This window comes from Anopheles stephensi, chromosome 3 (assembly GCF_013141755.1).
Source record: "Anopheles stephensi strain Indian chromosome 3, UCI_ANSTEP_V1.0, whole genome shotgun sequence".
NCBI classification, from domain to species: domain Eukaryota; kingdom Metazoa; phylum Arthropoda; class Insecta; order Diptera; family Culicidae; genus Anopheles; species Anopheles stephensi.
This window is the reverse complement of record NC_050203.1, coordinates 62022034-62034534: the sequence shown is the minus strand read 5'-3', so window position 1 is coordinate 62034534 and position 12501 is coordinate 62022034. Positions and strand designations below refer to the sequence as shown.

The 12501-nt window shown below is 46.7% G+C and overlaps 1 protein-coding gene across 13 annotated transcripts in view; it reads left to right on the top strand.

The window, feature by feature from the left end:
• Positions 1-286: 286 nt before the first annotated feature.
• The window catches only part of LOC118509335, a 30703-nt gene continuing 18488 nt past the window's right edge, over positions 287-12501 (top strand). For 2 of the 13 annotated variants that reach the window (XM_036049802.1, XM_036049803.1), the window contains exon 1: positions 6314-7182. In XM_036049802.1, coding sequence (XP_035905695.1) covers positions 6983-7182 — 200 coding nt within the window. In that variant the 5' untranslated portion in view covers positions 6314-6982. Of the gene's footprint in view, positions 1159-2784; positions 2976-3567; positions 3794-6295; positions 7183-12501 lie in introns of those variants that run through there. The other 11 variants (XM_036049809.1, XM_036049810.1, XM_036049812.1 and 8 more) reach the window with 11 other exon arrangements.

The following is a 12501-nucleotide window of genomic DNA, read 5'->3' as shown; positions in this document are numbered from 1 at the left end:
TGTAGGCGCTACCCTGATGGGAAGGAACCGAGGAACCGTTCATTTGACAACGGGCCTATCCTTTGAGGCCGACGGTTGGGGATTACAAGAGTAAAATTGGGAAAACACCCAAATCTGCCCTTCCCCCTCTTTCGAGCTGGCCAAACCTACGAGACTGTTAGGTTGTGTTGGTAGCAACAGTGGTTGGTGTTCTATCGAGAAAAAAGAATAAGCAGCGGGAGGTTGTCACAGGCCGGGCCGGCGGAAGCGGATGCGGCGGAAAACCCACGATCGCGAACGATCGACGATCGTATACTCGGGAAAACTGGCCAGTGTGAGTTGGACGATGGAACGCGTAACGTCTAAGCTCTGTGACTGATAGAACGACCCAGCGCTGAAACACTCTAGCAGCTCTAGTTAGTGGCACTCTGTTTGATATAATCTTAAGTTTTAGTGAGCAAACCCGGAGCCAGCGAGCAGTATCGATACAGGAACTGCTACAACGAGAGGAAAACGGGCTTTTATTTAGTTGGTTTTTGTTGTTGTGATATCCTTGAAGCCTTGTATTGTTTTCCCATGCCTAGTACTAGTGCTCTGTATGTTAGTCTGGTAAATTGTGCGGCAGCTAAGGAGGTTACGATACGATAACCTAGAGTGTGTGCGTTGGAGTGTAGTTGCTGTAGATCCGCAGGAAGAAGCGCAATTATTTGGTGAATCGAAACGGATCCAGCTCGATTGCGGCCGATCGCTTGAAAGTAAGCAGCACTAGCTTCTAGTAACAGTTGTCGAAACGAAACGAAATTATTGTTGAAAAATACATCTACTGTGGGATTAGTTGTGCACCGACGAAGGGAAGTGTCAAGAGCAAAGGGTTCTCTTAGTGTGTGGTTTGGAAAAATTCCGATCAATCTTGGCAAATACGATCGCCAAACAGACTGAGTGTAGTTAAATTGGATGGTGCTTTTGGATCACTGACAGTGCGTGCGTGCGTGTACATGTGAGATAGTGCGTGCGTGTTTTAGTGTGTGAGTGTGTGTTTGAAAAGCTTATCCTTTGAGAAGGATCTCTACTACGAGGAGGAGTGCTGTAGTGCTGGTTAGCAGTAATATCCCGTCACAGCACCATAAACGGCAGCAGTAGCAGCAGTAGCAACACCAATAGCAACATGGACAGATCAAGGTTTGTTGAAAGATACGTTAGATAAGACAATCGGATCGCGAATAACCTCCAATGCCGGCCGCATCCTTCGAGTGGACGATCTTTTCTTCCCAGAACCACTGTAAAGATCGACTTTGGCAGCAGCGTTTTAATGCCAAGGTTGACTAGTTTGGGCAATAGCTTTAGGGTGTACGCCACACGAGTCAATGCAGTACGATCGATTACACGAACCGTTTGTCACGGTCTTCCTTCATGCAGATGCAGGTGTGGATAAAGGAACTGTACCTTGAGAACCATCGAATCCGATGCATTTTGTTAGTGACCAACAGACGAACCGGTGAATCTTTAGTGAATGCTCGTTCTACAAAGTCTCAGGCCGAGCAATCGACAGCGTGCGAAGCTAGAGCACATTAGAACAAGCCTGCAAACGGTGGTTTTGTACGGTCGTCTGACGGTTTGCGGAACGAAGACGGCTCTACTCTAGCCGCTAACCAAATGTCAGCAAGTAGCGTACAGTGTTGGAGACGGCAAAAAACATGCCATTATCATCTACCGCACACCGGTTCGAGAGAAAGAGTAGTCAAACGAATCGGAAAGCCGGCTATATTTAGCACTTTGAGTCGAGGATCACAAGATGTCTGCTGCTCCGTACGATGAGACGCGCACGAATCCGATCGGTGGTGTTTTGTCACCGACCGGGCTGTGCTGGTAGTCTTGGTGGAGTGCTGGTGATGTATAAAAACCATCATCACAGCTCCGACTGTGGGAAAATTATTAAATTAATAATTTGAACGAAAATCCGTTAATCCTGGCTAAGACTTTCGGCTTGTTGAAATTGAAGAACAAAGCATATACACTTCCGGCCCAGTTGAGCCGAGTAGGAGTGGGATTTAAGATTAGTAAATGCCGGGTTGTTCTCGAACAGCTTGATGTTGTGTTTCAGGACTTCAGAGAAATCTGCAGACAGTTCGTTTGCTATCGACTTAAGCAGATGGTAATGAAAAAATAGGCTCAATGTACAAGTATTTTAATTACTAGCGCTTGTGAGTGAGACTCGGCTAAGACGATCAACAGGAAGGGTGACAACCAATTTTCGGCTAAGAGCTACAAGAGCTACGAGTCTTGATTAATTGAAGTCTTAAGATTGAGATGTCCTAAACTGAAATGAATGTATTACGATCACTATACAGCCCAACCTTACTTTAGTGATGTACCGTAAATGGAACCCATTCAACCAACGTCTGTTTGATCGAAATTGATATATCATTTAGTTTTCTGCAGCGCTCAAACTCAACATGATCTGACCAGAAGTCTGAAAAGACGCACTGGATTGTGGTACGCTTTGTTAGTAATTGTCCACTGTGCGTATTTTTTCTCTGATAAAGCAAACCATTCACTATCACATTTCCAAACAAATAACAAACTCTCGTTGTTGTGAATAAATGCATATCCATTACGTCCGCACGATGCGATAGTTTGTTTGTCCTTTCGTCAGATAAGAGTGATCTGTAGAGCGTGAAGAGTGATTTGCTAAGGGCTGCTGACAGATAGCACACACACACGCGAAGCGCTGCAGCTGATAACCATCTTTCCCATCAACATTCTGCGCCGCGGGAAAATAGCCGGAATGCTGGCGGAATGTATCCGATAGTTTCAGGTGGTCCGTCCCTAGAGTGTGTCACGCGTAAAATACGCGCACCGGTCAGTGGCCGGTGATTGTTGGTGCATTCCACGCGGTGTTTCTGACCGGATTGTGGGTATTACTCTGCCTGTCATCATCAGCACACCAAACCGTGCTTCATCCGCAAAGATCAGTGGCCAGGCAGGTTGAGATTCAGGTTGACAGTAAAATTTATTCCTCATGTAAATGTGCTACCTTCTTTGTGCGCTATAAATGCATCGATGAATCATGTGCTTTTAATAAACCGCCACAGTTCATCATCACGAGCGGGAATAGTGAACCGTGTTTCGGAGATTTTTTTTTCTCTATTCGCGTGTCCCATTATAGACACGCTGCACCGAGCGCCATATGGTGCTGGACGGTTTCGTTTCAGTATCGCCATTGGTGGATATCCATTTCGCCCACCTTGTGCAAATCTACGTGGAACACGTGGTAGGAAATTATCGTGCACTGTGATCACCAGGTGACATGTAATTAGGTGCGCAAATTGAACGGTGCGTAGCCTTCCTTAGTTTGCTGCACTAAAGGTAATGGAGTTGGCACACGAACGGATATGATTTATTTCCGAGTGCAAATTAGGTGGGCCGGACATGGGAGCGGTTTCGATGAACGCTCGGTGTTCCGTGGTGGATAAGAAATTGTCCCGATCTCCAAGAAATCAAAGAAACGCTGATAAGGACAGGAAGTTGAATATTTAGTTCTTTATCTAAATAGCTCTCTTCTCCTTTCGAGTAACTGGTTTGTGATTACCTGCTAGTAATGCTGCTGTACGACCTCGACCAAACCACAACAAACTTCGTGCCGACGCTGACCATCCATTTGCTGTGTGGTGAATTGCAGGAAATCACGAGATCAGTGACACTTTCAGCGAACCACCACCACCACCACCAACGCCCCTAAACGTACGCAACTAGCCGCGTGGCCCAACTAACCATCCGCTGGCAGCATGGCGTTTCGATGTGGCAACGCACTTGGGTAGGGATTAAAAATAAGCACCGTCTTTTCCCAAAAACACGCACCAGTCCCATACCCTTGGTGGACTGAGGGCAAAACCAACATACAAAAACGAAAAAAATCCGTGCAGACCGTTCGATGTCCAATTCGGAAGATTGATGGTACCAACAGGTTTTGGCAGATTTTCTTTTTCCCCTGCTCGCACGCACGGCTGTGTCGGCTTGTCAGCTTTCGGACCGTGCGCCGACTTCCGAATCATTGGTTAAGATTTGACTTTTAATACTCCGCGCACCACCGTGGGCAAGATTTACCGCGCGGACAGCCGTGGGCCTGATTCTGTTTGGGACATGGTGCTCGTTTTATTATGAGTTTTCTTCCCTTTCCTCACACAATCAGCATCGGTGTTCTTAAGCCAGATGAGAACGATGTTTTTTCTTTATTTGATAACTTTCATCACTCTTCAAAATTCACTCTTCAACCACCCGAGCAGTCGTTGTGCTGCGTGGGGTGATCGAAAATAGCCATGATTCAATCACATCATCCCGTGCTCTCCATACGGCCATCCCTGGTGCTGATGGTGAGAACATGAAACGCTGCCCACCGCACAGACCAGCTGACACTTTCGATTTTCCCGGAAGTTGTTGAATGGACGACGACGACGACGATCGGTTCGAGGATAATCAAGCGACATCACCGACGGGGACACGGACGCACCGCTTGGCAATAAACAATATTCGCGCCCGTACGTCCGTGACCAAAGCCAAGGGTGCGCTAAGATAGTGAACGGGTAGTACGTAACCACCGCTTGCGCCAGGGCAAGGTGCCGAAGATCTTGGGAAGATGTCGTAAAAATTTCTTGCACCATCCATTACAACAACCTTTGCGTCGAAGGTTTGCCGTTGGTAAGGAGGCGTGCCGTCCGCGTAACGGTTGGGAGGTGCCGGGAATGCCCCGGAGATGGCTGAGGATTTTCCTCACCCATGTTTTTCCCCGATCGTGCGAGCTGAAACTTATGCGCAAAACAGGCTCTCGCACGCACGGAACCTGTGTACGGTGGACACATTTTCCATACGTACGCAGGTGCGGCTAGTTTTGTGGAGTGCTGGTGCGTGCAATGATGGCGTTTGGCAGGTTTTTGTTGTTGTTCGTGACGTTTGCTACGCTGGTTTGTGTTCCGGTGTGTTGGCATTTGGCATATGCCAAATCAGGAAGCGCACATAACCCGATCCTGTGCTGTCTGCCATACTCGGGTTTGGGACAACAACAGCCGCGTCTTCCTACAATCATCATTAGAAAGCTGTCGTTTTGTATGAGAACGAATTTTAAGATGCATTTTTATGATGGATGGAATTAAAATTATTTGATAGACTCCTCAGTGCAACAACTTCCCGGATGACGTAAACTTTCGGATGGACGTGTCGCATTTAATATTTACTAGTCGTTTGACGATCAAAGTTGTTAAAGGATTTATTTGATAAATTTGCTTATATTATTATAGTGACGGCCTGGTTGTGGAGGCGACAACGGCGACGGTCTTCACAAGGCAGGACCCGGTTTCAAATCCCATCCGGACCGTTCCCCCGTTGTGAGGGTTGACTATCCAACTATGCGGTATCTTTAGTGTAAGCCAGAAATATTTGCAGTATCTAGTAAGCCAGAAATGGCAGAAGCCGAAGAAGCCTAATATTATTATTTTCCCTAAATTGAAAATGATCTTCAATGGTTCATTAACGCCGAACGTTAGATTCAGTGTTTACTAAATCAGCCTTCAAGTAACATAATCATGTCCAAAACGAAAGCTAAACGATAAATATTTAGTACGCACCATCTTTTTCCTTTTCTTTTGAGCAATAATGCTTCCTTTACTACTACCATCATTACTTCGCGTTAGATAAGAATAGTTATCGGTATTTTAAATAACATCCATTTTAACGATCGCTAATCGTAAGTTGAGCGCAGTAAATAGTGTCTTTCGTAACCGGTGCCGTACCGTATCTGCCCTGTTACGAGGCGTATGCTTTATGGCAGACAAAAAATCCCATCTTCATGGACGTTTTGTAACTCAACCACACTCGGTGTGCACTCGGTATGGTACGTACCCGGTGGTACATCTGCCCGTTTCCGTATCCGACGCCTGCCCAAACGATCTTCTTTTACACGCCCCGGCCGTATGCATCTTCAATTGCATCTCGGTTAGACCTGTTTTATGGCTCTCGGCGTACTTAACGTTTATCACTTTCTTCGGTTTCCTTTTGCTCCACAATCTCGATGCCTGATTGGAGTTGCGCGTGGGAGAAGGAAAGGTTCGCGGTAAAACAACCGTTTACGAGCCAACACTGACCGGGGCAAGTAGAAATTAATCGATCGCGCCAAGTTCTCTTGGGCAGCGATCGTGTGGTGCATCTCGGTGCCCAAGAGCCTTCGGTAGCGTTGCCCGGTGCTGCGTTACATCTTAAGGTCAGTTCCGAGTGGCTCGCAAACCAGTTCTCGGTTTGGTGCCGTTGGCAGAGCAGGCGAGAAAGAGAGCTCGTTTGGTGCGTTTCGGTGGAAACGGGCGGACCAAACAACGGCAAGAAAAAAATGCATCTCGGCGAATGTCTTCCCTCCAGTGTGTGCAAGTCGACGCACTCGCGCCAGACGCTTTTTACTCACTGACACCCTTGTCTGCGCTGCGGTGCGGGCGCAACTCACAGTTCTCCTGAACAGCTCGCCCCAAATAGACGTGAGGACGGTGGCTCCCGATCGGAACGGTTTTTTTTTCGTTGTTAGCCAAAAGGCTATTATTGTGAAGGTGTCGCTTAAGGGTGGTCCGACAGAGAGTGTGTTGTGAATTTGTCTGCTAAAATTTAGACAGCAAAAAAGTGTGACGCAAATTTTTGTGCTTTCGGTTGCGTACAACACCACATAGCGAACGTTGGTGACCTCCCCGACCAAGGGGTCATTTAGTTGTCAACAGTGTCCTGATGTCATTTGCCACTAATCGATCGCATTTCGTCGCTTCGCTCGGTATCAATCGACAAAGCTGCTGCTGACGTGCAACCGCGTGCAAAGACCATCACGAAACGCAAGTTCTTCTCTTTGGACCGATTCTTCCCACCCACCCCCACACCCCACCTGAAGTGGGTGTGAGGTGTAGCCGGTCGAAGGTAGTGATCGGTGCGCCGTTTGCTGTGTTTCCTGTGCGTGAAATTCAAACCGTAAGCAGTAATAATGGCAACGATTACGACAATTACGAAAAGTGGTGCCGGTCCGGCGCCCGTCGTTCCCACGACGGCCCAGTTCAAGAGCCATGTCTACTCGAAGTACCGCGAGCTGCTCGGTTCGTACAATGACAAGGCGAACGAAATACTGCAGACGTATCCCGCGTACCGTGTCAGGGAGGATGCGGGATTTGCCCTCGGTGGGGAAACGTGAGTAATTCGATTGATTTCCTCTCGCGATGACCCTCGGCTGGAGTGTCGTATTTGTATTTGTATTTGTAATAAGTGATGTTGACAGATTAAATTTTATTATATTAAACTAAAATTTTCAAGTTAAGATAAATATCTATCCTCTGTAGAGTGCTTAGTGTTTACACATTGACCTCTTTTCCCACCCAGATGTGCTATGATTCACAGTGAATGGAATTTCCTGCGATGTGTTTTTGTTGGACATGCGAATTCATTCGTCCGAATGTTTACATAACAGATGTTGAAGACAAAAAAGAGAAGCGTAACCCTAAACCAACTGTATCCTCGAGCGGTAACTACTTGCGCATTTCGTTGTGGACATCAATAACAACGAACGTTTATTGTGTACGCACTAGGGTGATCGCCTTTGCAAGAAGGAATTCATTATGCGATCGTGATTAAGCCAGCATCCATAATCCTATATTTCTCACCTTCAAGTGATCCAAAGCATTTGCTAAAGCTGCTTCTCAATGGAAGCATCATTTTCGGTGTCTTTTTGGTTTGTTCCGGTTCGTTTGATGGTCTCAGCCACAATCTCATCACTTCCGCCATATGTTTCGACGAAGGTCTGTCGAAACACCGACTAGCGCTCCGGTTAGCCTCCTCGCGATGCTGCGCCACGAATTGCGGCCACGTTTCATTGACAGTTCCATTTACGGAGACAGCCAGTGACGACCAAAGCTGGGAGGGGGTGAGCCTTAGAACGTGCATACGCGACACGATGAAGCACCTAGAAAACAGCTTGCGGGACGTCATCGATAGTGGCGCCAGCCCGGTCCGTCTGGTTCTCCACACGGCTGTGATCTATGAGATTTGCTAAAGTGTCCCGCAGTTTTGTCGGTCGGTGTGTCTGTGTGCTTCTGAGTGTGTGGCGTTGTATGACCGGGCGCGTCAGACGTCAGGGCCACGAGCCGTGCGAGCTTGCCTATTCCATGAGCTTAACGGATTTACTTCCTCGAGCTGTGTGCGCTTGTGTGCCCGATTCTGGTCATTGCCAGTCGGCTCCAAGATTCGCAGCTGTGGTGAGTGAGATTATGATGATGAATTACACAAAGCAAGCAAGCAAAATTTAGCGCGACCGCTGGCAGTGAGGTAGTAACAGCTGGACTAGACCAACCATGCGTGCAATATGCACTGCAACAATGTCGTCTTCACTTGCCATCGGAATCGGGACCAGTTTAGTCTTGGTTTACTTTCACACTTTTCCGGCGACGGAAGTGGGACGGAACGCTTTTCCGGTTACAGTAATGCTCGCGATCGCCACCAGTGCCGGTGGATCGGACTCACAAGCAGCGCCTAGAACTTGTTTGAGCGTTCCCAGCGAGCGGGACCGGTTGAATCGGTCGGAGCTAGACTGACCACCCATTTCTTTATCCTGATTTGTGTGTCTGCGCTTTCTGCACGACGCAGTACACGAAGGACCGATCACGCGCCTTTTAAGCTTCAGTGGTCGTGACTTTCGCGTCAACACAGACCAACCGGTCGGCGGTAACGTGGGCGTACGAGTTTGGTGACCACCAGTGTGGACAATGATTCGGAGCGGCTTTAGGGAAGAAGCAGCAACCAGTGATGGCGGATAGTAAGCGGGGAAGCACTTTCGGTGATATATTTTTAAAACCCATGATTTCTTCTAAGTTTTTCGAAAGGTTAAGAAGGGTAGGATGTGTTGTAAAGATGGCAGCCACGTCTTGGACGACACTGACCGACGATACAAGTGCCGGTTCGGGTTAGGGCAGATGGTAATGCAAATGCTTAGATTTCAAGGTTAATCACAGATTGTTTATACTTCACCGAATGTCATGAATGTTCTGTCCGTCCCCTGTTTGTACGCGGAAGCTACGGACGACGCATGGGCCGAGCTTGTACGACCCCGCCGGGAAAGATTGGTTGAACTTGAACGAGCGCAAAAGAATTTGCCATCGGATAGGCGGCGATCTTGCTAACAGGGCAACATAAATAGTGTCACACGGGTCTAAATGAGTGTAAACATTGATGATGGACGATATTTGTGCCGTTGGCTGGTGTTGAGTTGGTTAGATTGTTTTCCTTGGTTGGGAATAAACGGTTACTAGACGTGGGTACGTGTCGCCTTTCCAGGGATCTAAGTACGATAAGATGAGTTGGTCGTATATGTAGGTGTTGGCGTATTAAAATGATTAGAAGGGAATTTACTATAAATTTTACTTTAAAGTTAAATTAGAGACGATCAGTTTTCCCATTAAAAGCACACTTTAAGCGTTCTTATTATTTTGTGGCTATTCATAATTTTAAAACTATATGTAAGTACAAGTTTGATATGAAACCATACTATAGTGGAGTAGCCACGATTTAAAGCTAATTTATTGAAATGGCAAGCAACTACATCTTCTACTGCTTCTTTCTTGGCTTAACGACCTCTTAACCTCTTAGGTCATGCCTGCCATTTCTGGCTTACTAGACTTAATGGTACCGCATAGTTGGATATTCAATCCTCACTATGGGGGAACGACCCAGATGAGATTTGAACCCCGGTCCTGCCGTGAAAAGACTGGCGCCGTTTTCACATCTACCACGGGGCCACCCCATCAGCTACATCATCTCCTCTGTCCATGGGCATGGCTAAGATAGACTTAATGGACTCGGTTGTTCGGTACCATTCTCGTGACATGTCTAGAACACCGTAGTCAGACGAGTCTAATTCACTGCAAAGTAGTGCAAAATTTATCCTTACCTGCATGCATATCAAAATCTTCGGTATTCTTTGTTGCTGTTGATGTTTAATCTATAAAAGTAAATAAACTAAATAATCTTAGTAAACAAAGTTCCGGAAGACTGCAAATCGTACTTGAGATATATCTTCTCTGTGTAAATAAGGGTTTGTCATGGGTCGTCTTGCATTAAATCCTTTGGCAAGCTTCTGCTACATAGGAGTGCCTCAAAGCTATGCTGTCTATGTCATCAATGTATGCCAGGTTCTGAAATGACCTGTTTCTACCAGCTTAAGATGGTACAGACTCTCAATATATAGTACATGTAAATTTACAATGCTCATGTCCCTTGCGCAGCTCTTTGGTGGTAGCAATTCTGATTGGTTAAGTAAATATTAACCACACGATCGATTTCTTTTTTACTGGAAATATTCTGAACGTTAGTCGGACACTGGCAACTCTTATTCTCTCTCTCTCTCTCAGACCTTTCCTCTGGAGCATTCTGGAGCAGTCAGCTCTTATTCTTTACAACTGCTCCATTTTATATATAAAAACATAACTCTTTTAACCAAATGAATCCAAATAAATCGCACCTATCTAACGCCCACCGAAAAACACAATGGAGCATGCACCGTGTGTAACCTTTTCACCGCATGAAACATCGCTTCCAACGCCACCCAACAGAACAATGCCCCGATGCGCACGATTTTCTCTTGTCCATTAAAGTTCTTCAGCACTCACCGGCCGCAACACCTTTGGGAGCGATCTTTCACGCCGAACGATATTTAACTCGTCCCAAATTAGTTACACCCGGTGTCCGCTCTGCTGACTGTTGTTTTGACGCTGTTGCTTTTCGCCCTCTATTCTGCGCGGTTTAAATGCAGAGCCGTTGAAAAATTTAAATCGTACTATAGGAGAATTAAATGCATTCCCATTCCGGGCGGCATGAGTCATGGTTTAAATATTGAACCTGTTTTTCGTCGCGTTTTGTGTTGCCCGTTGTGGTTGGCGGCGGCTTCGTTTCCTTCACCATGTTGTTCCGTTTTTGACGTTGGTCCGGTTTTACACACCCGCCGCCGCATTCGTAGCATCATAGCCACACTAATTTGACCCTTGTTTGGGTGCATTTACACGGTGTTGGTGCAATGCGATAGGGCGAAATTTTGCAGCATGACTAGAAAATGTTATTTGTAGAGTTGGAGAGCTAGTGACGCCTTCATTCCAGCTGACCCGTTAAGGGGCAGAGCCGATTAGTCATCCCACGCAGTTCAAAAGGTCACAATCCATATGCTGAAGCGTTGCTGGCATTGGCCACTTTCGGTGGCTTTCCGCAACTTTCTCTAGCCACGCGGGACTTTAATCATCCCCATAGGGAAGATAATGATATCCTTGGGCGTACAACGAACAAGTTCGGGAAAAAGGGAAGCCGATCAGAAAGCCGGCCATCTAGCCATCTGGCGGTGGTGGCAATTGATAGGTAGTTTGTTTTATTGAGGGAAGGGGTTTATAGGAAATTTCACTTTTCCGCCTACTGGCGGTGAACGAACCAAGTTGGGGGGAAAAAGAGCGATAAAAATCGAAATCATTTCACTCGATCCACACAAAGTTGTACCGCGGACCTCACACCAACTTACTATCGCTATTAAGGTTAGGCAGCTGGCGCAGGCGCACCAAAGCGACATCGCTCGGCCAAGCACACGAGCAAAATGAATTACCACGATCGACAGGGCCGCCATTTGACACCGTTTGGGGTATGTTTCGATGGGAAGGGTTCCCGGTCTTTTTTTTGCGATTCCGTTTGTTGATCTTGTTGTTGAATCTGCTGCATTCATTCATCGGTGGGAATGCAACGGCGGGCGGAGGGTGAAAAAAGGGACGTCTATTTATAACCGTCGTTGGCCCTCACCGTCTGTTAGTCATGGTCCAAACATTTCGCACTCCCGAGAGATCGACGTTTGGACGGGAAATACTGGGCTGGGCATGGCAGTTGGAAAGGGGAATTGATTTAGCTGGCCCGCTGTTAAGGTTAGGGAAACCGGGGAATGGAAAGTTTTTCCCTGGAAAATGAACTTGAACCTCGTGCAGAACGTGCAGAAGGGGAACAGTTCGGTGGGTAAGCCAATTGGTGGAATGGTTTATTTGTGTGGTCGGGTTTGGTTCGCCGTGCTGCCGGTTACTTAAATAGAACTGTTCCTGCTGGCACCTGATGATCGGGCACGGTCGTTAGAATTTCCGCAATGTGTGTGTGTGTTTTTTTTTTGCGCTCCAGTGGGTGGATGGTGCATGGTCATTTCACGTTATGTGATCATCGGTTGTTTTGTGGTACAAAATGGTTAGCTGTTTATTTCGTTACGGATAACATAGTAGCTTACTATTAATTTTATTATTGCTTATATGTCGAAGATCAGATTATGTGGGGTTAGCAGATAATGCATGATCACAAAACGCTAATAGACTAAGCTAGAGGCTGGATTTTTACTCGGTTGATGAATTCAACTGATGAGAGGTAAGGCTTGTAGCCATCCCGCAGATTGTACTGAAGAGTCTAGTAATGAAGGACTATGTCTGGCATGTTGAAGACTCACATAAAAAA